Here is a 26,547-nt window from a genome sequence, read left to right on the forward strand (position 1 = left end):
TGAGCAGCTCTGCACCCTCGGTGTCTGCTCAAACACTGCCTGCACAAGCTGGGCTGTATCTCTGCTAGTTAGAGAATTTCTAAATCAATTTGTCCCTGCTGGCTCCGTGGCGTGGTAGATGGCTCTGTCTTACAGACAAGTGGAGACACTGACAAATTAGACATGTATTGTGCACAAAGCCAGCGTGATTTCTCCTCCATACACTGAGGAGGAGACAGAGCCTCGAGAGCAGCATGACAGAGACAGTTTGGTTGGAAAAGACCTTGGAGACCAGCGAGGCCAAGCTATGACCCAACACCACAGTGTCAACCAGATCATGGCACCGAGTGCCACGTTCAGTCTTTCCTTGAACTCCTGCAGGGACGGTGCCACCAGGCCAGCCCGTTGCAGTGCTCGATAACCACATCGGTGGAAAATTCTTCCTGAGGTACAACCAGAGCCTCCCTGGCGCAGCTTTCCCTTTGCCCTTTGTCCTATGGCTAGTTGCCTGGAAGAGCGCGACCCCCGTCAGGCTATACCCTCCTTTCAGGCATTTGGCCCGGCCCGGGCCGTGCTGCCGCGCCGCTCGGATGCTGCCTGTCCTGTCCTGTCCTGTCCCCTCCCGCTCCGCTCCGACCCGAGCCCCGCCGTTCCCGGTGCATTCCCGGGGCGGCCGCCCGAGGCCGGGGCAGGGCAGGTCGGCGCTGCGCATGCGCGGGGCGTGCCCGCGCTCCCGACGGGGCGGTGAGCGCGCAGGCGCCGCTCCCGCGGAGGGCGCTGACAGGGCGGCTCTCGCGAGACTTGCAGCGGGACCAGCGGCGCGGCGGGCGGGGGGCCGGGCCGGGGCCGGAGCGGCGGCTGAGGCGGCGCTGGAGCGGCGGCCGGGCCGGGCCGCGCGGGGCCGGGCAGGCGGCGGGAGCGCCCAGCGCTGCGCGGTGAGTCCGGGCGTGCGGAGGGCCGCCGCCCGCCGGGGGCCGTGCCGGGGCGGGGAGCGAGGAGGGCACACGCCGAGTCCCCGGTGCCGCGGCCTGGGCCCCGCCGTGTTCCGCTCTCCTCGCTGCGCTCCGCAGGACTCGCCTCGGCGCCGGGCCCAGGTCCCGCCGGGCCCCGGCCTGCCCGGGGGGTGGAGAGGATGCGGGCTCTGCCGGTGGGGGGGTGGTTGAAATAAGCTCTGGGCTCCAGAGGCGTCGTCTGCTCGGCGAGATTCCCGGCTCACGTACCGGGAGCACCGGGCGGGGGTCGCTTTTCTCTCTGCCCTGCGGCTGGGGAGTGCTGCCTGCCCGTGGCTCTTGGGCTCATGTTTGTATTCCCCAAAAGGAGCTCCATAACTTAAAGGCGCTTCCAAAGGTTGGGAGGCTGCGAGTGCCCTGTAGGCAGGGTAACATCCCTGCCGCCCTGGCTCCAGACACAGCTGGGGTCATGCTGCAAACGGGAGTTTCTGTGACGGAGAAGGACATTTTTCTCTTGGTCTCTTCCTTCTCTTATGAACTTCCTTCTTGAGAACCGGTGCTGGTGTTGTGAGATGAGGTTTGACTTGCCAATATAGTTTCAAATAATCTGTAGAAGACAAGGATGCGGCCTTGTTAACTCCCACAACATCTGACTCAGACACCGCTTTTATAACCTACAGTGAAAACTATTCTGTGGCACAGCAAGTCACTGCAAGAGCAATTCACAGATACGGTGCTCAGGGAAGTTAATTCTTTGTTTCAAAAACTGTTAAATGCCCGGGGTCAAGGGACAAAATCTGAAGGACAACAGATGGTAAATCCATCTTCAAACACAATGTTGTTTGTAATCCATTTCTGTGCCAACTTTGGATATTGAGAATTTGTGCCATAAAAAGACCTTTGAGTTGTTATCATCTCTTAGTTTGATTGTCATACAGTATTTTGAGTATTTCATAATACCAGCTGAGCTTGTAACATTTAAAGCAGTTTTAGACAGTTTAAAAAAACCCAAAAAACTGCCAGTAAATAAATTCTGGCAGAGGTGAAGTTTTCCTGTTACCTGATAAAATGTTTTGATCTGATAAGTATTATCTGTGCTTTGTGCTGTAGCTTAGTTTTGTAAGTGATATCTTGAGTTGTCTGGTGCTGAAGGAAGTTGAATCATTTTAAGCTGGTAGATCAGGGGGATAATTTGTGATCCTGAATGTTCTGGGGTTTATATGTTGATAATATAATTTCTATTTTACTTTGTTCCTTTATTATGTTGTACTTCCTTATTTGGTTAATTTGAATTAGTGTTCTGCCTTTACAATTTTAACTATCTATTCTTTTGTCTAGAGGCTGACACTTGCATCTCTGCATGTCTTCCAGATGATGTATGCACACATTTTTCTTTCTACCACCCTGAGTAATGTTTTGTCCTAAAACAGCTGATGTAGTTTAGGACCTGATTCTTTGCAAAATCTCCCAGTGAATCTATCTTGCCTCTCTTTGGCTTTTCTAAACTGTCTATTGTTCTATTCCTGCCTGGATCACTTTCCAGAAGAGCAGTAAAACAGTGAAAAGAGAACAATGAGAACACTCTCTTTTGTTTAAAAACCGTGCTGTTTCTAAGAGTAATGTAAAAAGCTCACCTTTGCCTGTGTGCTTTTTGAAATATCTGTTGAAGTGAACATGAGAATTGTTTCCTGTTGGCCACAACAGGGAGGTTTGTCTTTATAATTACTTTTATTCCATCCTGAGCTGCAGCACTACTGCTAATGAGCATTTGCTGTTGGCTGCATCTGCTGCCTTTTCTTCCTCTCACCCCTCCCAGTATTTTTGAGAGCAAAGGAAGTCTTAACCCAAGTCACAGTAAGGTGAGAAGCATTGATATTTTGAGCAGTCTTAGTCATTTCTCTAGCAAGATATCTGATAATTTCTGTGACATGTAACCATTGTGTTCATATATTGCCTGTTATTCATCCATCCCAGTCTCACTCCATTTGCAGTCCGTGGCCTGGGCTCACTGCGCTGGGGTGTCCTGTTGCACTGCTCTCTGCCTGAAGCAGCTACAGCTGTGCTTTTTCCCCCACTCATGCAGTTGGTTTGTTTGTGTTTTTATAACAGCATGGCTGAATGTGTGTAAGAATTTATTTAATAAGATTCTAAGCAGAAAATGCTTCCTTAAGAGACTTTAAGGAAATTATGCCTTGACTTCACCTTTCCTGACATTTGCTGTGTGAGTATCTTGGTTTAATATTTTCAAAGCTTTTTCCTCTTTCAGATGTAACTTTAGTATCTAAACTTCAGCTACACTTTTGTCTAAAGTCAGGAAGGTTAAAGTTTTGTCTACACTGCAGCTGCTGTTAAAATTGTTACCTGGAAACTTCACTCCTTTGTGTGTTGACAATGGATCTGATGGTGGTAGTAGTACTAATGCATGTTTAAAGAGTATTGCATGATGAATCTCTTTCATCTTGAATTGTGCTGGAAAATTTCCCGACATTGTGCTGTTACTAAGCTCAGGGAAATGCCAGTATAGTTCTTGGAAATGCTGCTCAGTTTCTCTAGGAAAGCTGTGTTTTAACACCTTCAGTTAAAAAAGTAATTATTAGCTGGTAGTGCAGTGCTAGACAGCAATACCTGTGTGCCCCCAGAAAAGGCATATTTATAAGTTGAAGCAGTTTCTTTCTTAAATGTGTCTCAAGCCTTTAGTGTATACTTTAAGTTTGCAACTTGGTGTTACATTCTTAGGTTTGGAACTTGGGGTTTTCAAGCCATGCTCCCTTGGCTGAAGGTGTTTGTTTTCACATGTGGTGTGGTGGGTGGTAGAAACACCCAAAGGTTCCTTCCCGTAATATTTAAGAAGGACTAGAAATAGATGATGTTTGCCATAAAAGATACAGGACAGGTAGACAACAAGCATTGAGCAGTTTGCATTTTCCATTGCTTCATACACTGTCATTCATGTTGCCCTTTAATGGTGCTATAATAGCAGAAAATTATCAGTACCATCAGTTGACAAACCCCAAGAGGCCAGGTTGGAAAGGTGAGGAGATGGTGAACACAACACAGTAGAAGCAGCAGCAAAGAGAAAATACTTCTGGTGAAGGGAAGTAATTATTGCTGTTTGGATGAGTGTGCTGGTATGATGTGAAAGACTCACATCAGAAAGAAGGTTTTTCATCAGCTTTGAGACTAAAATTAAGTCTTTCATAATTACCAAAATGTAGTTAAGATGATCCACTTTATGGATTTCATGATGTGTGTGGTTGAAGCTTGGATCCAGTACATTCATTTCCATTGGTTATGGTAGCACAGGGAGATTGTTCTCTTGGGCTCTTTGTGACTGGTGACTGTTTTCAACCTTGCTGACATTTCAGGAGTGCTGTGTAGGAAGACCAGAGAAATCCCAAAGCTCTGTCCATGCGAGGACCCTGCTAAGCCAGTCTTTTAAAAATCAAGGTGAATCCTGTAAATACCTCTTCTCATTCTGCCAGATTCCTGTGATAGAATCTCAGTTCCAGTGTTTGCCTCGAGCTTCATTATTCTCTACAGGGAGCTGAAGGTTGGGCAAACATGGGCCTCATGGAATATAAGCATGTTAATTGCTGAACTGCATTTATGTAAGGCAGGTTTTTCTCTGAAATGAGAAATTGCTGTTGCCATCTGCTGCCTTTGCATGCAGCAGGGCTCTTTCTGGGCCACAAGCACGGAGCCTGAATTAGCAGGTGCGTGGGTTCACCAGTGTTTGTCAGATCTCTTCGGTCTTGAATTGTCATTGACAAGTGCCAGCTCTCTGTTAGCTCTTCAAGGGGGTATTCATGGTGGGGTTTAACTTAGAGACTGTCTTTCTTGTGTTTTGGTGAATTTTTTTTCTGATTATTTAGCTTCTGTGCTATCAAGTGTAGTTGGGTTATAGAAAATCATTCCTATTGAAACCTGAGGGTAGGACTTAAGCTTTTTCAGTGGTTTCAGTGTGTGTATATGACTTGCCAGGTTTGATTTAATGTCTTCTCTGAGGCCCTAAGAGACACAAACTTGCCGATTGTCTCACTGAATTACAAAGATTTTTTAACGTGTTCTGCTGCTCAAAGCACTGGAATTTCAGGATGGTTGCTTTTACTTAGAGTCAGCCCAAACTTTTGTTCCTGTGTCATATTATTTGAGGACACCTTCTGATAGGCATTTCCACCCCAACAACCCAATAGCACTGTGCTTTGTCTAGCTCGTATTTAAATCGACGTGAGCTGTATGAGTGGCAGAACCCAAACGATCGGTGCGGGCATTTCCAGACGGGTTTTTCCCAGGGCAGCCGGTGGGGCAGCGGAGCGCATCCCCTCGCCTACCGCGGGCTGTGCCGGTGCCGTGGTGCCGAGCCCGGGGCTCTCCTCCCCCCGTTACATCGCTGTAATTGGAGCCGGGGGCTCTCCTCCCCCCGTTACATCGCTGTAATTGCCGCTGCGAGGAGCGGGAGCGATCCCCGGGAGAGGGGAGGGCCCGGCATGAGGAGCCCCGGGCGAGGAGCGGTGCCGGTGGCGGTGGCGGTGCCGCCCCCTCAGCGCCGGGGCTGTCATTGGCCGCGGGACGCGTCACTCGGGCGAGCCGGGCCCGGGCGAGCGGCGGCGGGAGGAAGCGGCGGCCGCGCCGCGCCGGGCGGAGGGAGCGGCGCTGGGCGCGGCCCCGGCCATCGATCCGTGCCACTTCCCCTAATGGCCCGTCTCTTCCTCCTCCTCCCCCTCCCCTAGGGCGGATCGTCCCCCGGCCTCCCTGTATGTGAGAGACGGGGCCGGCGCCTCGCACCGAGCCGGGAGCCGCCGCCGCGGGAGGAGCGGAGGCTTCGGGGAGCGCTTCCTGCCCACCGCCCGCACCGCCGGGCGCGGCAGCCCCAGCATGGAAGCCATCGCCAAGTACGACTTCAAAGCCACCGCGGATGACGAGCTGAGCTTCAAACGGGGCGATATCCTTAAGGTAAGTGGAGAGCTCGGGCTCGGGTGTTCCCTCTTTACCCCTGGACTCTTCAGTTTCTCTCTGAGTCTCTTCCTGTCCGTCTGACCTGACCTTCTTTTGGGTCCCCAGAGAATGCCATCTCCTTTTCATACGGAGCCTCAAGATCTTCTAAATCCCAGTCACACCTCTGAGAGCAGGAGAGGCTGTTTTGTTTCAGTATTAAGCATGCATCCCAAAGTCTCTCGATTCTCTCTTCTGAGATTGGAATATTTGAAAACTTAGTCATAAACACGGCAGCAAATAAGCAGAAGTACAAGATAAAGGGGAATTCAGTGTAGAGATTATGAGAGGAAGCCCCATGAAGTAATCAAGATCAATTTGGTATTCCTTTTCTTTGCCTCCTGCTAAGGATTCTAATATCAAAGAACAGTGATTGGATTATTTCTCAGTAGATAATCTTTTAGCATCAGGCTGTCAAATATCGAAGCTGAGTTTTATCTTCAGTTGTGATGAACTGGAGTGATAAGCTTGTGGCTGAATATATAATGGATCTGTGCAGATGTAAGTGAATGTAGGAGTGCATTAGAGGAATTTTGGTCTATAATTCTTTCAATATATCAAAACCTTTTTAGGTTTCATCTTGGCTATATTACAGGAATTTGAAAAGAGTTGAGTTTCTACAACTGTAACAAAACTGGACACACAGAACAAGCCCAACATTTTATTTTGGGGGGGAGTAAAATACAAAACTCCTTAGTGATTTGGCCTTGGTGAAGTGTAGCTCAGAGCTTTGTTACTTCCAAGTAATAAGAGCCATATTGCAAAATGCTTTAATGGAATTCATTCATAATCACTATTTCTCCATAAAGGTGGGCTAGTGTGATATATTTGGTGTGAAGGTATCTTTAAGCTGCTTTTTTTTCTAAAATGCTTGGAGTAGAAGCAGTTTTGAGAGGTGCTTTTCCTGCAGATGTAAGGCTGTAACTGTGTGTATGCTGACAAATCAAGTCCTGCAGACCTCAGTGGGATTACTCATCTGCTCAACACTTTTGCCAGGAAAGGGCTTGATTTTAACTCCTATTGTAAAATAAGCTAGAAAAAATAACCTTTATGTGTCAACCTACTATGTTTCTTTTATAGCTGATATTTCAACTGTGGCTTTGTTAAAAGTGTGAGGCAATAAAAAGATAAAGGTTGCTAAAGCATATCGTGCTTTGAGATTTTAACTTATAAAATGATTGCATCTGTGTATGTCCTACACATCCCTGCCCCATAATTGGCCTAAAAACTCCTGTTAGACCTGTACACCTCAGTGCCACTGTGTGGGAAAATCACCAGGATATTTCCCAGGGCTATTTTTAAATGTTTGAGATTGCCAGAATTTTGGAAACCTTTTGTGATAACCTTGCTCTTTTGGGTTACTACTAGCTGCTTCAACTTTTACAGTGTATTTGAAGTAGAGCATAGCTGAAGTCAGCTTTTAGAAAATGCTGAACAGGAAGGAAAAATGAAGTTTAATGAAATAGAGTATATATTGTAAAGTGTATTCTCAGCTATTTTCATTTAGTATGGGGTAGAAGTTTATTTAAGTACATGAAAAAATATAATAAAATTTTCATTTGTTTAAAAATATGTTTTCTAAGAAGTAAAGGAAAAATACTTTTTTTTAGTGTTTTTGAAGTTTAGTCTGTGTTACAAGTCTTAGATCTGTGCACAGTGGCTGATAGTAAGGTCTTCATGAGTTTACTTGATGTCATCCCATGGATACAAATTTTTTCACACAAATAGAAACATATATATACTGTTACACTGCATTGATAATTTTATTTTTCCCAGAATACAAAGGATTTTCCTACTTTACCCTAAACCTTGGCTGAACACGTCCTCAGAGCATTTATGCACAATTCTTCAATCTGTATTTCCTTTCTTTTCAGCTCATATTCATATGAAAATGCTCACAAATTTTACATGTTTACCTCATTGATGCATAAACTGAGCCATAGAAATGGTAAATTGCTCAAGATTATCACTAAAGTCAGCAGAAGCATCAGGACTTCCACGAATCCTTCAGCACATAGTTGAACTGAGTTCTGTGCAGTGTGGTGAGATTCACGTGTGAAGCTGGTGAATTTCAGATGAGTTAGAACTGTTCCACTTTACCCATACTGACAAACTTCTGTGGCACTTTGTTGCTTTGAAAAATCTGTTTGACTTCAAATGTGTTTGTGGTTGTGGAAATTAATTTCCACCCGAAATGCCAGATCTGCTCATGAGTGAGAAATCTTGGGGTGTCCCAGTCATGTGCCCTGTGTGATGTCTCTCATTCACCAGGACAATCCTCCTGTCCTTGTTGGGAGGAGGAATAAACTTGTGCCATGTTGAATGCACCTGCACCCTTCAGTGTCCCTGGGTGTGTTACTTCATGCACAGTGAAGCTTTTGACTGTGAGACCCCCGTGGTGATGCACTCCAGAGAGCCAGGCCTGGCTGTTAGAGGATGGCAGAGCATTGATCTGTAGCAAAATGTGTCACACAAGCCAAGAGCAAAATCTCTAAAGTTGAGCTGCCAGTCCTTGGCAGTGCACGGTTCTCCCTGTGGGGAGGGGAGGCAGAGGTGCCCAGCGTGGCTGCTCTGACCTCAGCAGATACCTTGCCTGTGATGTCATGTGCCATTACTGCTGCCTACCCACAGACCCGGGACCTGATTGAACAGCACTTGAACTGGAGCCATTAAGCTGGTTGTTAGTAATCTTGTGGCTGCTTTCCAAAAGTGAGTGAAGATAGTTGACCTTTGGCTTGCAATTGTAGAACAGCTGAGTGAAGAGGAAAAGTGCTTGGCCTCTTTTTTTTTTTTTTTTTTCCTTGTGGGCACTACATGGTAGAAGCTGCTTCTGTGGTTTCTGTAACCCTGGCAGGACAGTGGGTCCCCTGCCCTCTGCCTGGTGCCTCTAGCAGTGTGTGGTGCTGCCTCTCAGGGGATGCTCACTGACAGCTTTCTCTAAACTTCACATACTCTAAATACTGTTTGCTGAGCCTTTTCCAAAGAAAGGCAAGATTGCTGCTTCCTTCTGACAGTGCTGCAGCTCTCCAGCTTTGTGCTTCTCCTGTTGCTTCACAGGAGCTGCTTGGTGACTGGGAGAGGTGAAGGTGCCCATTCCTGTTACTTAAAAAAGTAAAATAAGGAAGCTGAGGGATTCCTACCTGAGGGATTCCTACCTGAAATCTTGATTTACTGTTTTTTCACTTTGAACATCAGTTGTCCTGATGCCTTTATAGTCTTCACCTGTTACGGTTTTTTGTGCTATATATATTGAAGTTGGAAGGAGTTAAATTCAGTCCCAGTATTTGTTATTCAGGTTTTATGTCCCCCACAACTATCAGCCTTCATGCCAAATACTCAGATCTAAAGTGTATTAATACATGCTGATGGTTAGGCAGGAACCAGGGGGAGAAAAGAGAAGAAAAATCACCATTCTTTGTCATGTCATTGTAATTTCTCTACTGCTGTGGTGCTCTGTTTGGTTTCTGCGTGGTTAATGCAGGAGCACTAAACATTAATTAATATCTTAAATTTTAGAATTGTTTTGTTTTTAAACTATAAACTACTGCTTCATTTCCTCTTTCTCCTTCTGTCACAGGGGCATAGCTGGAAAGTGTTTTTCTAAAGAAGTGAATAATCTACTGTTCCCAGTAGATGTCATCATAATTAATTCAGGGGTGCTTAGAGACTGTTTTTATGACTCAAACTATCCAGGTGGTGTTTTAAGTAGAAGGTCATCATCTTGAATTTTGAGGTTTTTGCTTTTGTGTGATGCACAAACCAGCTTCCTTATGTGCCAGAAGAAGATTTCCTTGATAGGATTTTGATCACTTCACAATTTGGTTCAGCCAAGTCAAAATTACTTTTCCCTTTCTGATCATACACTTGACAGTCACCACAGGTTCTGTCCCCATGAGTGTTTGTCACCACACTTATTTTCTTTGTCAGCCCTTAAGAGAATTGAGTGTTTGCTAACAGTTGATGCTGAGGTGGCATTTTCAGTTCCTGCATGAAAACCATTTTTCTGTGTCAGGATAGAGTGGAACAGTTTCAAATGGAGGCAGGCAGGAAGATGATAAATGAGGGGAGCACTGTCTCCCTACTGCTCTTTCCCCTCCCTCCTCTGTACTTCACCTGCACTGGCTGTTGTGTCATGATGTCTGTCCTAGAGAACACAAATTCAAGGTTTGCTGAAGAGATGTGCCAGTTTTTTTCCTGGTTTGAGTGAAGCTGTCTTTACATTCATCCTTCCTCTCCCTTCTTTACACACTCCTCCATCATTTCCCATTTGTTGTAATGGGATGGGACTCCATGTGGTCTTGATGATTTTAATATGTGAGAAACATTTTTCTGAATAATGATTCAGCCAAATTGGAAGGACTATGTGCTTTATAGTGAAATAGGGCAGATATTAGAATAGGTTGCCCAGAAAAGTTGTGGAATCCCCATCCTTGGAGATATCCAGGCAAGTCCCTGAGCACTCTAATCTGATGAGACTGCTTTGAGCAGGAGGGTGAGTTGGGTGTCTTCCAGAGGCCCTTCCAAGCTCCATTACTGTGTGAGTGGCAGCTCTGCTGTGTGTGATGGTTGATTTGTAGGGGTGTGCTTAGGTCATGTTCCCTGGCTGCTGGCCTTGAATTAAGATGATAATTGCCATCAATATGTGATCAATATTGCAGTCTGAGATGGCAAAACTGTCAGAACACTACAGAGACATAAAACCAAGCACAGTTATGTGAAATGTGGTTGATCTGGCAGTTGGAGATCTGTGTCACAAAGAGATGCTGCTATGAGGAGCTGCATTCTTCTGATCTGCCAGAGTGTTTGAGGCCTGGTTTGAGTGCAAACTTCTCAAATACTCTTCCTCTTAAGTATGAAAGTAGTCTGAAGGTGGGTTATGTTCCAGGTGGGTTATGTTTCATTAGGCAACTTCTGTAGGCATTAGGATGAAGTGTGTGGGAAGGAAATAGCTGATCTGAACAAAGTGTCTGTTCTGTATTTGTAGAAGAGCTTGGACCTGCTTAGATGAAGATCATGTTGCTGAAGGTATTTCTGTGCAGGAGACAGTTCTGGAGTATTCCAGTCTGAAGGTGTAAAGTGGTCTTTGCAAGCAAGGAGTAAAAACATTCCACCTTAAGTATGGCATCTTTATTTTTATTTAGAAGGGTTTTATGATGGTTATTTAAACTTGTCCCTGAAAGCAGAGAAAGATGAGCTCTGAGCTGCCTGAAGGCTGCAGGAGTTCTGAGTGTTGAACAAACACTGGCTGTAGCCAGTGGTCAGCTCAGCTGATTTTGTGACAGTGCCTTAGCACGTGTTGCATTCTGTGCTAACCAGGGAGATGGTGCTAATTTGAAGCTCAGCTGCCTTTGCCAGTTGAATGGAGGAGCTGTTAGAGCCTCTCTGCAAGGTCCAGCTTGTGATATGCCAGGCATGACAGACAAGTGTTAGCTCAGGCATAGCAGCAAATCCCATTTTGGCTTGATAAATTATTTATCTGCTTTGTTCAACCTGCTTGTCAAACTGCAACCAACATGAGGTACTTTTGTTTTTATTTACTGGCAACACAAAGATGCTGCCTCCCCTCTTTGGTCAGGTGACATCTCTGTTGTGTTAACTGTTGTGATTAGGGATTGTGGGAGAGTTTCAGATCAATAACATCTGTTACTCTTGGACATCCTGGGTGTTAATGAACTAACTTTGATTTAATTTATTGTGTTAAATTAAAATGGTAAAACTTGATTGCAGCTTGAGGGAAGAAAAGAAGGATTATGAGTTTTAGTGGCATGTATTAAGGATTGGGAGTGTATTCATAGATTTCCAGTTTATGTGCAGAGTCCTGCTAATGGCTGGAGGAGGGGATCTTTTTGCAGTGATATTCAGACTTTTCTGATTTCTCTCTACAACTAGTAAGGATCCAACTAAGCAAGGGAAGATAAGAAATCCAGTTTTTCTGTGTAGAGCTCAGCCTCACAAGGAGTGAACTATATGACCCCTTGATAAAATCCCCTGTGCTTTGAAATTGCCAAGGGCTACATACCATTAATCAAATACTAAAGCCTGAACTTCAGGAAAAAAAAAAGTGCTGGGCTAAACTAATCCTATTTTATGAAAATGTAAGAAAATTAGACATTAGTGCCCTAACAACACTGGAGCAAATAAATCTTATAATCTCAAATTGAGCAAAAAGGTGCTTTAATTTACCAATCTTGATTAATTTTACAGTAGAAATCTAAACTAGAAGAGCTACTAAAGATAATGTTTGGACATTTTCACAACTGCTGTGAGACTGAAGTATTGTATTATAAGCTGTTGTACTAGAGATGGCAAATTTCCATACCCTGCTCTTTATCCCTGAATTACAACCTTTGCTAAATTTTTAATAATTCTATTTATATGCCTTTTAAAAGGTTTGAAGAATCAAAGCTAATTTTACAACCATAACAACAAACAACTTAGAAACAACAAACCTAGAGGAGCTGAGTTTTGAGTTTTTCCTGTGTGTCTTTGTGGCATCACCTTTTTTCTGCTCTGTGGTGTTGAGTTGCAGAATGTCCTTTCTGTGCTGACTGTCCCAGGTGTGACAGCACAGCGTTGTTGCAGCTGTGACACCCGAGGTGTCTGCAGGCCCATGGGTTTGTCTGCATTCTGTGGTCAAGAGAAGGGACTGGATCTTCTTCAGCTACAGCCAAGCTGACCTCGAGGTGGCTGCACTAAAGATAACCCCACTGTGGGATTTGGTGTGAGTTACAAAACTCACACAGGAGTCTGGATGAATTCTTTGTTGTGTTAGTTAAGGCCTGAGCAGTTACTCTTCATTAACACAGTGTAGCAGAGGATGAGCCTGTTTCCCTTCTTCCCCCTGCCCTTACTTTTTCCAGTGCTGTGGGAGGGTCCTAGCCAGGGAGTTGAAGCTGAGACGTGGGAATGGAATATTTACATAGGAAGGTGAGCAAGGGAATGCATTTGTTGTTTCTCTGCCCAGTTTTTACAGCCTTAGAAATGGAGCATTTGTGTAGCTCTGTTTCACTGGGGCACTGGTGAAAAGAGGCACTAGGTCCAAGTGTTTTATGTTTTACTTGCTTCATTTACCTAGGAAAGCTGCCTTTGATCTCTGTAATTTCCAGTTTTCTCTGAAAATTGTGTTAGATTTAAAATGCAAATGAGTGGGTGACTTGTGTGTGCTGCATTTGAAGGTAGATCAGGAGACTGATACTGCAGCAGTTTGATACACAGCTCTTATCTGCAGCTTTATCCCCCAGCTGTTGTTGCTCTTTCATTTCCTTTGCTGGTCCTGCAGTGGCAGTTAACTTATCTCCCAGGCTGGGCAGGCACCAGTGACTGGAATAATTAATGTACACTTGGAAATAAATGTGGCTTTTGGATGCTTTGGCCCTTGGAAGAGAAAGTAGCATAGGAGAATAATTTCTCTGACTTTTGGAGTGGGCTGCATTTGTTTTCATTTTCTACATTGGGAAATGCTGGATAAAACTGTTTCTTTCCCTCAAATAGCCAAATCTTTTTAGACTTTTCAGACCAGCAGCATTGTCCATTTCAATCTGTCAAGCCTGGGGCTTGTCCTTGTTTGTCACTTTGAGGCCCCTGCCCTGTTGCTGAGTATTTAAAGCTCTGTGTGAGTGGCACATGCCTTCAGCTTTGAAGACATCTTGTAACACCTCCTAGGAGTAGGTGTTCAAATGGAACAGAAAATGTTGTGAAGCAGAATGTCTGTGGTGGAGCCTGAACTTGTTCCCATGGCTTGTATGCATGATTGGTGCCACCATCTGACAACTCAAGTGAGAATTGCTTTAACAAACTTAAAAATGTGGTTTTTTCATGATGACATGTGCTAAACACACGGAGTTGTACAGCTGAGCTCTAATGGAGCAAAAAGTGAACTGACAGTCTCCAAAACTGCTCATGAAAATTATTTTTAGGATATTTATTATATTCCTGAATCCCAGATGCTACTCTACAATACTTCCTGATTAGTGGCTAGATGCATCTGAAATTTGCATTTTAAATTGTTGTGTTCATAATTTTCCTCAGCCTGTGTGTCTCTCTTTAAGAAAAGAATGGTGTTTTCTGTAGATACTGCCTAAAAGCCCAGTTTAAAAATGTTTTAAATGTCTTGAAGAGCTTAAGAGGCTTTTTATCCCCTTCAGCAGTGACTGCTTACTTGAATTTCTGTACTGGATCTTGGATTCTTTTGTCTCCAATTATTTGAGGTTGTGAAAAGCAAGTAGTCCTGATATTGGGAACTCATGAAATCAGTTGGGTTTTGATCCTGTGGTGGCAGATCAGAACAGTGACTGGAATAAGGCAAAAGCTAGCAACAGCTATTTCTGTCTGGGAAGTAGATAGTCAGCCTCTGTGGAGTAATTCATTTAGAATGGTGATGTTCAAATGTTACTGCCCTTTATAAATAAAATATAAGAGAATACTGAACAGAGTAGAATTTTTGTTTGTACCTGCTGGTTTGTGTGAGTTCGTGTCAGGCTGCACGCAGTGCTGGGAGCTGCCTGTTGGCTCCACTGCAGCTGGACCTCATGCAGAGAGAGCAGAAAGCTTTTTTTTTTTTTTTTCCCTCTCTTCAGCTGAACTGTAATTATACTGTTAGTCTCTAAAACCTCTTATTTAAATAATTTGTCTCTGGAATTCATGCTTTCTCCATGGAGCCAACCTACTTCTTGCCCTAACTTGTACTAAAACTCTACAGGTTTACATGGGGGGGGGAGGGAAGTGCTGCTGTTATGCAAAATTGTTTCCCTTGGGAGGAAAGGGGGGAATTCTTCATGAGTTATGTATGAGACAGCAGGTTCCACTAATCATAGCAGCTCTGCTAGTACTGAAGACTTGTAGTATGAGCTAGTAAGCCCTATGGTTTGTGAGAAATTGGCACAAAATTTTAAATTCTTGCAACTCTTGCTGAGCTTGAGTAGGTTTTGCCATTATAAGCCCTGATGTACAGTCAAATTTTGAGTATTCTTTTGTTACCTACCCTTCTTTAGAATAAGTATGAAAATGATACTTTAACCATTTGATCTGGTTTTTACTTACTGCTGTTAACAATACATTATGGTCTGCTTGGAAAGAGCTATGCTTAGATTCCTAATCTAAGTGGATTTATTTTAGAATAAGTAGGATTTTAAGCTGCAGAATTGTGTACCTTTTGTGAGTACCTCTGGAAAACCTGCCACTTTTGCTTGGGAGGTATTTCCCTGAGCTCCTGTGCAGTTCAGGGCTTGTGCTCTAATCTTTACTACTTCTGGGGACACAACTAATCAAGGAAATTCTTGGGAAGGGGGAGGGAAACAAGGGTTCAAAGTGCATCCTGCAGTTGCAGAAAGGAAAGGAACCAAATGCAAGGAGGAAGATGAGAAGAAGGTGGCATCCAAGGACAGTGAGCACTTTTAAAGATGAAATTTGGCAATTAAAATGTTCTTTTTCCTAGCCTTGCCTTTGAATAATGCTTGAATTTTGATGACATGAACATCAGCTTGACAAATTTGCCTTGTCCAGGCTATATTAGGGGAACCTGTTGTTCATATGTTTGACAGCTAAATTTTGTTTCTGTAATGATCTACATGTCCTCAAAGACTGCTTGAACAAGATGTATCCTTAAGCCTGGAAGTGCTCAAGCATGGGCTGGCAGTTCTGCTCCCTGCTGACCTCTGGAATGGAGGAAGCAGAAGTTGCTTCTGCTTCCTCCTTGTCTTTGCTTCTGTCCCGATTTCTTAAAATACATTTTGCACTGCCACCTCTGCTCTACCTCTCCTGAAACTATGGTTTCTCAAAAATGGTGTGGATTTGACTGTTTCTGCCAGGGTGTTAAAACTTTCTTCCAGTCTCAAGCTGTTTGACATTTCCTTACACTTTACTGAGAAGAGATACATTCCTCATTTTTCTTCCCTGAAAATTGCCTGTAAGGTTCAGAGTGTCACTTGCTCTCTGCCAGGATGGGCAGCTGAAGACTCTTGTGACACTCCCTAAAATCATTGAATTGCCCCTGAGATCATCATCCAACCTTACTACCTAGAAAAATTCAGATTTAAACCAACAAACAACCTTCTCTGCAGGGTCACAAAAAATAAAGATAACCAAAGTGATTATAGTTGACCCACATTTCCTGATTTCCACCCTTCCCATTACAGCTTGTTGTGTCTGGAAATCTCACAAGCTGTTACCTTTGCTCTCTTTAGGTAATGTTAGAAGGAAAGGCATAAATAGAAAGGCTTCCAGCATTTCTATAAACTTTGTTGAGCTTTCTTTCCTTTGAAAAGTTTGTGTTTCAGTCCACCTGTCTCTGTTTGGATTACAAACACCTGCATGATGTCGCATTAAGATTAGAGGCACTGTTGATTCTATTTGCATGATGAGTAATAAATTCCCCCTAAAGCTTGTTTGTCGAGAAGAAAACATTATTTTTAGCATTCCAGAAAGGCTGAAGTTATTAAACATAGGGCAATATGTTGATAAAAGAGCTGCTCTACAGGCTGGTCAGCTACTGAAAAAGATCTGTGGGTGGCTCAGGAGTGCTGCAGGTTGAAATTCTGTGGAAGTGGTTGAATTACCCCCCAAGGGTATTTTTCTGAACCCTTTGGGGCTCCCTAGTTTAAAGTCCTCACAAAGAAAATACTGTTACACAATCTTCTAAGTTTGGTTTGACTCTAACTCAATTTAACTGTTCTTGGACAAAATTGCAGTCAAAACTGAGAAGTCTGGCCATACCTAATGAAAGTCTTCTAAAAGCACCTGTTTTCCCTTGCTCATTGTTCCCAAAACTCCCAGTTTGCTAACTGGGAGGGAGAGGCCACCATCCAAATGGGTGAGAACTAACTCTCATGTCCTCATGGCAGGGATCAGGTAACACTCCTGGGGTGTGCTTGGGTTTGCCAAGGTTTTCCAGCCCCCACAGACAGATTTGAGCTGACCTTTCACATGGCCCTTGGACTGTGCTACCTGTATTAGTCAGCTTTCTCCCACTCACTGTTGGTTGCTACAGGTAATACTCAGTTTATTGTACTTTTATAATGGATTTTGTATTGTGCTTTAAACTTTCTTCAATGGAAGTAAATTCTACTCTTCACAGTGTTCTGGGAGTAGTTCCCATCTGAAGTGAATTATGCAATTTTCACAATTAAAAGAAATAGAAAACTGTTTACACATAGGTTTTTCCTTTGTTCTTTGTACTCTGAATATTTGCCATTCTGCACTGGGCTAGATGGAGCACTCCAGTGCTGACTGTGTTGGTCAGAGGTCCAGCCCTGGACATCATCTTCCTCTTTGTGAAAGGTGTTGGCTTCCCTCAGTCAGGCTGGAGTGACTCACCCTGCTGGAGGCTGTGCCTGGCTCTTGTGGCCACACCTTCTGTGCATCTTTCTAAAACCCATTTGAATCCATCTGTACATTACAGCATGAAAGCCTCATAACAAAAACATGTACTGTGTGGAATAAAGTCACTTGTTCATTTGAAACATGCTAACTAGGAGTGTTACTGGTTATTTTTTTCTTATTTTCTCTCCCCCTCTCCTTGCAAGAGACTATAGCAAAACATTTCCCCTGTACTTCTCATGGGGAGAACTGATTTGCAAATGTCTTCTTGTCTTGGTTGCATTTTTTTTCTAAGAAGGACATAGGGATAGTCTGATCTCTTACAGTCCAAAACCCATTCCATGCTTTGTTTTATCTTGGTTCTTTTTGCAACTTTCAGTTCATTTTAATCCATCCCAAAAATGCTACATGTAAGTACTCATGATACAGAGGGGCTGACACAAATTTAGTGTCACAATACTTGTTTTGTTTTGTTCTTATGAGAAACAGGTAATGTTTCTAATTTATTTTCAGATTGCTGCCCCTTTGATTGTATTATAATTGCTGAGGAGTAATAGGTTAAAATCCTTAGCTTCATACATTCACAGTTCTTTGGCTTTTTGGTTGTGTTTTTTCTCACACACATTATTTTCCATATTGTATTTAATCTTGCATTTATCACTTGGCCTTTTAGTATTACAAGTTACCAGTGTAACTGATGAATTTTAGGGTTTGAGTACATTTCCTCACTCTCTTGATGAACTTCGTCTCTTCACCCTTCTGTTACTTTCTTGGGTGGCTCCTGGAGCTGCAGCCAGTCCTGAGATGCTGTGGCACAGCCTCCGTGTGCTGCAGACACTGACCCTTTGGTTTCTTTTTTAACCACCAAGGGTGAGGTTCCTGTGTTGTTAATGAGCACATTTGTGGGTCAGGGTAGCCAAAAGTTGAGTTGTTGGGTTTTTAAATGAAGCAGCTCAAATAAACCTTAGAAAAGCCTTGTGACTGTTTCCAGTTTATCACAATGAATGATTCATCTGCCCTCTATACCGAGTTACATTTTTGTTCTCTCCTGCCACTGATGAACTGGAGGTCTGAGGTGATGATTGCTTTTTGCTTTTATAGCTTTGCCAGAAGAGCCCAGCCTCCAAACAGCTGCCTGACTCAACTTAATTGGATATTTGCTGTACTTCCAGGGAGGTTTTATGGCTCTGGACTGGCAGTATTGCTGCAAAGCAGCTGGGACCAAACCAGCAGCTGTCATCTCATCATATGTATTTTAAAGTCTTTAGATAATGCCTGCTCCTGGTTGGTGAGCACATCCCTGAGCTGCCTTCCACATATTGAGGTCTTCCCAGAACTCCACTGTAGGGAATCTTTTTGAATGCATCCACACTAAGGCATGGTCTGAAAATCCCACTTTGTTGTGTAGGAGTGATTGACCCCTCCTCAGGGCCCAAGGGGGAGTTTTTTGTGGCCAAGGCATTGACTGTCCCAGTAAGGGAGAGTTTTAATGCCTTAGCTTTTATTGTGACTTACAGCAGAGATACTGTGCTGCTGTAGTGTGCTTGGATGCTTCAAATTAGTGCATTATTAGTCAAATAATGCACCCTCAGGTGTCAGTGACCTGCACTGGGATTTCCCTTCCAGGTTATTCCAACTGAGCCATTACGAGGTCTGTTCTTGTTCTAATTTGTTCTTGACCTGGAACAATTCTTCTAATTTGAGACAATAATTAGGAGATGGTTTTAGTTATCTGATCTTTTCCATAAAGAATTTTGTGCCTTAGCTGTCTTGACTTTAAGATTTTGGAGCAAGTTACTGCTTTTGGCATTTCATATCTGCATTTCTGCATTATTCATATAAGGAGACTCTTGGATTTTTTTTGTTCTTGCCCACAAGCCAAGAGAGCAGCAGTAGACTTTCATTGTCAATATAGCTGGTGTTTCTAATATGATGTTATATTAAAAAAATTAAGGCAGCTTTTATCACTTTCATATTTTCTGTTCTTCTGAGGTAATGTAAGTAGTGTCTCTTTTTAAATTTAAAAAAAATATTCCTCTGTTAGGATACTGGTTTTCTTCCTGACCCTGAGTAATTCTGGGCTGCAGTTTCTTAGCCCAGTCCATGGGATAGTGAGCTACAAGACACTAGTGTAGGTTCAGTCTGCTCATGATATAAAGTTCTTTTCTAACTGTGTGTGAGTAAATGGCATTTAAATGCTTTATTTTCCTTTTATGGAGAGCATTGGACATGAACAAATGCTATTTTATTAGTTCTGAAGTGAAAGAGGAACTTCATTGCACAAGGGGATTTTTTTAAGCTTTACTTTGATGTGCAGATGTTGCCCCTCTTTTTTTTTTTTTTTTTTTTATTCTTATTTTCCCCTCTCCCCTCCCTTCCAGTGTGTAATTGAGCAGTTTACTTTCAGTAAGCCCCCACAGCTGTGATTTTGGACTTTTTCTGAGGTAGAATGAAAATTAAAGTTGCTTTGGAGTTCTTGGGCTTTGTACTCTCCCAGTTGAAGTCAGTTTAGGAGCAGTATTTTGGCATGAGTGGATGTCACAGACCATCAGCAGCTCTGGCACACGTGTGCTCCTTGCTCTGCAGTGCCATCTTTCCTCCTCCTTTCCAAAAGAGGAGATTATTGATGTCTTTCCACTTTCTGCTGTTCAAAGTGACATCTGGTGCTTCTTTTTGGGCTTAGACAAATGCCATTTAGTTCTGATAGCTTTTGTTGTTTTAAAGGAATGGTTTTATCCTTTGCCATCTGATTCCATGTCTGTGGTTCAGATGCCTTCTCTCCCTCAGCAGTTACCAAAGCTTGTTCTTTGCTCAGTCTCCTGAGGAGTGTGTGTTTGTACAGGCTTGGGTGGGAGGGTGTTTTTCTTTTCTCTGTGAAGAAAAAAGGCGAAGCTTTCCTGTTTGGTCAGAAATTGCCGAGCTTTTTATGGTTAAATTGAGGCCACTGTGACCCCAGAATTTGTTATTCCAGATTATGAGTATGGAATTGTGGGTGTTTAATTCTGTATCCTATGGATTCTCCACTAATTGAACCTTCGTTTAATGATGAGTTTGGAGAAGAAAGAAAAATGGATTAATGTTGGAATGAATTTTAACTTTTGTGACTCAGGCCTGTTGTGACCCAAAAATAGGCTAAACTTAAATGTCATTAAAAGATTTCTGGGATATAATAGTCCATTATTCTGTGGTAGCCTGAAAACAATCATACAGTTCTTCTGAAAGTTATCATGGATTGAAGATCAACATGAGACATTGGTACAGCAACCCCACTGTGTTTTTAGAGAATTTGGTGTGTTTGCCCCGTTGAGGTTTGTATATGCTAAAGGCACAGGGAAAGCACTGAGGGAGCTTTGTGCTGCAATATTGGCACTTGTGGAAAAGATGGCATTGATGGTGGCTAAGTGGATTGCCCAAGTCTTTGTCATCAAATTGCTGAAGATACAATGTTAATAATATTGACATACAATTTGTGTGCTTCATGATCAAAGACCTATGGGAGCCTGGGAAAGAAATGAAGGATTTATGAGTTAAACCGGTTGTTTGGGAAGCTGTAGATTTGGAAAGATTACTGGGCATAACTACTTGGTGCAGTTTGGTTCTACTGGCTTTCAAAACTGTTAGAATAATTGCTCAGAACAACCTGTGAAGCAAAGTTGTGATTAAGTATATTTTCAGAAAGCTTAGTTAACTGCAAAATCCACTGAAATACATTTTTTCTGTGTGGTTTTTTAACATATATTTTATTTAATGTGTTTGCCTTAGTGACTGTTTCTTTTGACACTGAAATTTGCTTCTTGCAGGCCCAGAAGTTTGAGTTCAGTGTTAATCATGGCTTTGGTGAACAAAGATCTTTCAGTACATTTGTTATTTTGGATTCTTTTTCTCTTAGTAGAACCTGGCCAGGTGGAAATGACCAGAGTTGCATCTCTTTAGAACCTTCAGACCTGGCTTGAACAGCATGTAACAATGGGCTGTGTTAACTGTCTTTGAACTTTGGGTTATTAACATTAGCATAGTCCTGGTTGGGTTTTTGTTCTTGTCGTTGTTTTTTTTTTAAACCAACCAGGTTGAGGTTTTTTTTGTTTTTGAAGTGTGACTGATGACCTGCACCAGTCCATTGAAACACGGTGCAGGGAAATGTGCCCTCTCAAACCTTTAAATGCAAGTCCCCAAAAAATCTTTTTGCAATAAATGCCTTCTTTATTATCCTTTTTTTCTCCCCCATTCAGTTACATGAGCAGGGAAATCACTGGTGTTCCTGTGATGTTGAACAGTAAAGCTTCATCTCTTTTCTCCTGGTTTGGTGAGATTGGAGACATTTCACGTTTGTGAGTTTAGTGTTCTAGAGCTAGTGGTGCAAGCTGCCCCCAGTGTGGTGTTACCTGTCACACTCAGGTTTTTGCAGGCTCCTGGGGTGCTTTGCATTATGCAAATGGGACAGGAATGAGTCAGAGATGCTCAACATTCGGATCAGAAACCATTTGCAAGTGTCTTCCTCTTGTGTGTGCATGTCCTGCTAGCAGCAGGGAAGTGGGAACAGCTTGCAGTTACAGAAAACGAGGAGAGTTCCCTTTTCTATTAAACATTCTCACTCTGAAGATCACCCAGACTAAATACCTGTCCCTTTCCTCTTCAGTTCAAGATGTTGCTAGACAAAAGTCAGTAAAAACATTAAATAAACCTCATAAAAAAATGCACTGATTAAAACCATCCCTCTGCAGGTGACAAATCTCTGATAAGAATCACTGCAGTTCCTCAGTGGTAAATTAGTGGCTTAAATGCCTTAAACAGTGTTTTTTATCTTGTAGAAAACTGAGCTCTCATGTCACACTGAGCCAAAATGTTGTTGGCTCTATGCACTGAAATTGCCTTGATTTGTGCAGGGTAAGCTTCATTAATTTATCTTTTTATAGTCAATGCTGCTTTATAAGTGAATTTCTAATCTAGTTAAGAAAATGTCTTGGTTTGATTGCATGCAGTTGGATCAAGGTTCTGATGGCAAAAATTCATTTCTGCCAGGATGGTAAAATGACACTATTGATGCTGCTGTTCTTTTTGTGGGGAAGGGATTGTTGGTGCAGCACTGACAGGATCGGGTCTCCCCTTCTGGCTGCCCCAGGGAGCCATCCCCAAATGAAATGGGTGATAAGTGCTTTTGGAAGATCTGCACGTCTTCCCCACAAACGAGAGTTAAATTTTACATTTTAAATGAATAGATAAGAGGTGGGGCAGCAAGTTCTGTGTATGTACAAACAGGGCTGAGTCAATAAAGAGCTTTGTGTGGAGACCAACCAAATTCCTAATTGTGGCTGTGTCTGTATAATACAATACAAAATCACGAGGGCTGTGAGAGTGTGAACAGGCTTTTTGTGGGCTGAATTAAGATACGTTTTAAAATTATTGGCCAAGAGCAGATGCATGGGAACTGTGCTCTGAGACTTATGGAGTAATTAGTCTGAACTGACAGGTGAACCTGCTCAGTAAGAGATTGCATCTTGTGGCACTTCTTTTTTTTTTCCCCTTTCTCAGGTCTTTGCATAACTGTCCTAAAGTGCTGCTGAATCGTCACATCGAACCTCAGAGGTGTTGTGTTGCAGGATCTGATTTAGAGAGACTGAGGCTTTTACTGTCCTGCAGCATAGGGCTGCATTTTTTCTGGGAAAAATTAGGAGCTGTTAGCTGTTTGAAAAACAATTTTCCACTTATCTTACAGCCATCAGTCTGTTTTTAATTCCTTGCATGGTTTCTGGCTTACCTCTGTTTCCTTTAACAGCATTACTTAATCCTGAGGCATCATCCTGAGCCTATTTAGTGCTAAAATCCAGCATGCTTTTCTTTTTTTTTTTTTTAATTTTTATTTTCTCTCTAATTTTTTTCCTTAAGTTTCCCTATTGTTGATTCATGGCCAGCTTCCACCGAGGCAGGAGGACAGTAGCCACCATAACCACTCTCTTGTATATTTGAGGCTATTTAATACCTTCCCAATATTCATATCCTGAAGATACAGAAAGAAGAGTTAAGGGATGGTTCCATGCTGCGTCTCTTGAATACTCTGTATTAAAGCAAGGTTAAAACTGTCCCTTCCTGGGACTGCTTTCTGTCAGATGGTCACAGATGCAAATTGCTACTTGGTGTTTATCCACCCCGTAGGAAAAATCAATGAGCAGCCTCTGGTCATGCGCAGTTTTAAGATCTTTGTTTTTCAAATGGTTTGTTCTTTACTGCTGCACTCCCAGTTAAAGCATCTGGGAATGGTACTGGCTGCAGTCTCAGTAAATTAGTCTGTAATATTCTGCAATATATTAAAATTACACTGATGTAACTTACTGGTTATGTAGTACAGATTTAGAGATTCTCCCTTCCAGTGTGTTCTGCTAGAATTGGTTAAGTGGGTACAAATCTAGCAAAATACTGACTTACAGCTATGGCAAACCTTGCAAAGATTCTAGGAAATTGGCCTCCTGTTATCTCTGATTTCATGCTTTTTCCATCTGTCTCAAAATGAAGAGATTAGGGCTGATCCTAGCTATGTGTGTGAGGCAGATTATGGTAATCTTATTATTCTGATCTCATTACATTTAATCTTTAGATTTGAAAATGTCTTGCCTTTAACCCTTCAACAGCTACAAAAAATGTAGTGATAGAAGGTGATTGAGGTGTGTTCTACAAACTTTGGATTAAATTTTTTTTTTATCCTGAAATAGTAAAGCTTTCAAGGACTTGCTACTTGGAGTCATACACTTTGGTGGTAGTGGTTTGTTGTTTGGGAGGTTTTTTTGGTTGGGTTTGTTGGGTTTTTTTGTTTGGGGTTTTTTGTCTTAACAGTCTAAAATGATGGGTAAATCAACTCTTTTGAGTCACAAAGGATGCAATTCACATATGACACCAAATTAGTAGTGGATATTACAGTTCAGAAGATTGGGAAATTCTTAGTTCCCGACAGGTCAGAATTATTTTATTCACTAGCTTTTCTGAAATGAAGTGGGATTTTCCAGAGTTTTGTCTCAGTGTGTGATACACAAAAATATAAAACTTCATGGAGTGTCTCCTCATCTTCTTACAAGAACATACAAGTTAATGCAAAATGCTGGAAAGTATGTAGCTGGATAGTTAAAATGCAGAAGGAATAACTCAAATGGAGCATGAAATTCCCTGGTTTTTCCTTATCTACAGCTTCACTCTGGTCACTGGCAAGTCATTTCAATTTAACTGTCTGTAAAGGGTTAACTCTGTAGTTTGTGACAGAGGAGACTTCTGCACTGGACCAACATGTTTTACTGAACAAACATTGTCAGGTGGACTTTGAAGATTACAAGAGCTCTTTGTCTGAAACCTGGGGAGGAAGCTCTGTGCTCTCTACACAGTTTTGGGCATCAATTATGAAACAAGGGGTTTTGCTTCTTCAGGTCTGGAAATGAAAAGAAAGCAAAAGGACAGCTGGTGGTGGTGGGAGGTAAAAAGCAAATGTGATTCTGTCTTTAAAAGCTTGGTATTTTATTGTAACTCCTGTTTGAACAGTTTCATAGGATAATTGAGATTTCATGGTACTACACTGATGGAGTTCTGGATTAGATAGTGTAGGGAATTCTTTTAAAAGCATTTGGATATTGCTCTGAGTGTTCTACTGGTCATCTTTGAACATGGAGTGTATTTGCCAGTTCCCATTCTGAAGCTACATTTGGAGAAAGCAGAAAAGATGTAATAGTGCTTTGAGGCTGGGATAGGAAGAAGCAAGTTCCTTGTGCTCCTGTGTTTGGTCTGTCATTTTTATAGGTCATCTGAACAGTGTCTTTCTGTACAGTGGTGCTAATTGTTACACCAGGTTTTGAGAGAATCTGCAATGCTGGAACTTAACTGAGGTTGTTTCCTGGGTGCAGTACAGGGACCACCTGAGCTTCTCCTCTAGTTGTAATTCCTGTGCTTTGTAGAAACAGAATTCACCCAACTGAGGGAACTTCACTGGGATTGAGCAACTTGGAAAAAATTGAGCCCTTGAAAATTATGTATGTTTGTTTTTTTCTTTCACTCTGTCCTGTCTTGACTTATTCCTCAAACACTTGGGCCAGCATAGCATCCATGGGGATGGAGAGTAAGAGGTGAGGATGAATGGCTGGAGGGAAGAAAATACAGGGAGAAGCTGAACTAGGCTGTGTTACAAACTCTGCTCGTGGAGTTGTGTCTTGGGCTTTACAGACAGGACACTCTGTGTTGAGTGTCATTCACATTGTGGTAGCACAGACATTCCTAGAGTTGCACTGGGAACTGGACATGGGTTTAGGTTTGATTTTGTTGTGGTTTTTTGTTTGGGGTTTTTTTTCATTCAGTGGCTTTTTTTGTTTTGGCTTGGCTTTTTGGACTTGTGTGGGAGTTGACTTTTCTGTAATGTTGTTTTAATTTGCTATGAAGAAGTTGTGCTAGGTGCACTCCTGTGCAATTTGGATCAGCCACCCTAGGCTGATGTGGATGGCAGTCTCCATTCCTGCCCTGGGACTGTGCATTTGGCCAAGTCTCATGATGGCAAAGCAGCCCTTTCTTTTTGTAACTTGAGCTATTTTTCTTGCCGTTCTCAAGAACTCTTTAAAAACTTGCCTTACCAAAAATGCTCCTTCTATTGTGCATTCACACTGGGTGGTGATGGTTGTTTTGCTTTAAGTGCTGAGTTGCTGGCAATGTTTTAATATATTTTTAGATAACAGTGAAGTATTTGTTTTTTCAAATGAGAGGTAGGAAATTGCAAAGAATAAAGAATTGCATGAGCTGGCTCAGTGATAGCAGGCCTGTTCCATTTGGGGTAGTGGAGGTGGAAGGGGGAATAGCTGGTGAGGTAAGAGCTGTTGCTGTGACACTCCCCCAGCAATAACTTCAGCAAGGAGCTGTCAAGGGTGGAAGGAAAAATAAAGATGTTGAGAATTCATGTACTTTGACACTTGATATGAATCATATCTCCTCTGTTGTAAGGGGAGGATAATTCATGTAAGCACTGTGAACCCTTCCTGTGGCAAACACAAAGCTTTTCTTCTTTTCTCCCTGAACTTGGTTCTTGGCAAAGCAGAGCGTAGATTGCAGTCCCTTTAGTCCCTTTGAGGCAGGGGCTGGCTCTGTAAGCAAGATCCATAAGACTCCAGCACAAAATTCTAGCAGACAGAGTTGTTGAAGCCCTGGATTGATGAGGCAAATCTTTAATTTGTGGTGTCTGTTGGTGTAAGGCAGCTGCAGTAAGCCTTGCATCTGAACGCCTCATATAGCGTGGAGACTGGATGATGATTTTTCTAACTCAGTAGAAAAGTAATGAGGCTTTCTAGATTCCTTTAAA

General features: G+C 42.6%; 1 protein-coding gene across 1 annotated transcript in view; it reads left to right on the plus strand.

Moving 5' to 3' along the window:
* The first annotated feature begins 801 nt into the window (after window positions 1-801).
* Window positions 802-26,547, plus strand: part of GRB2 (growth factor receptor bound protein 2) — a 49,569-nt gene continuing 23,823 nt past the window's right edge. Inside the window, exons 1-2 of the mRNA XM_059485548.1 lie at window positions 802-914; window positions 5,660-5,882. Of these exons, the coding sequence (XP_059341531.1) occupies window positions 5,805-5,882 (78 nt within the window). The 5' untranslated portion in view covers window positions 802-914; window positions 5,660-5,804. The remainder of the gene's footprint in view (window positions 915-5,659; window positions 5,883-26,547) is intronic.

This window comes from Ammospiza nelsoni, chromosome 19, assembly GCF_027579445.1.
Source record: "Ammospiza nelsoni isolate bAmmNel1 chromosome 19, bAmmNel1.pri, whole genome shotgun sequence".
In the NCBI taxonomy this organism is placed as follows: Eukaryota; Metazoa; Chordata; class Aves; order Passeriformes; family Passerellidae; genus Ammospiza; species Ammospiza nelsoni.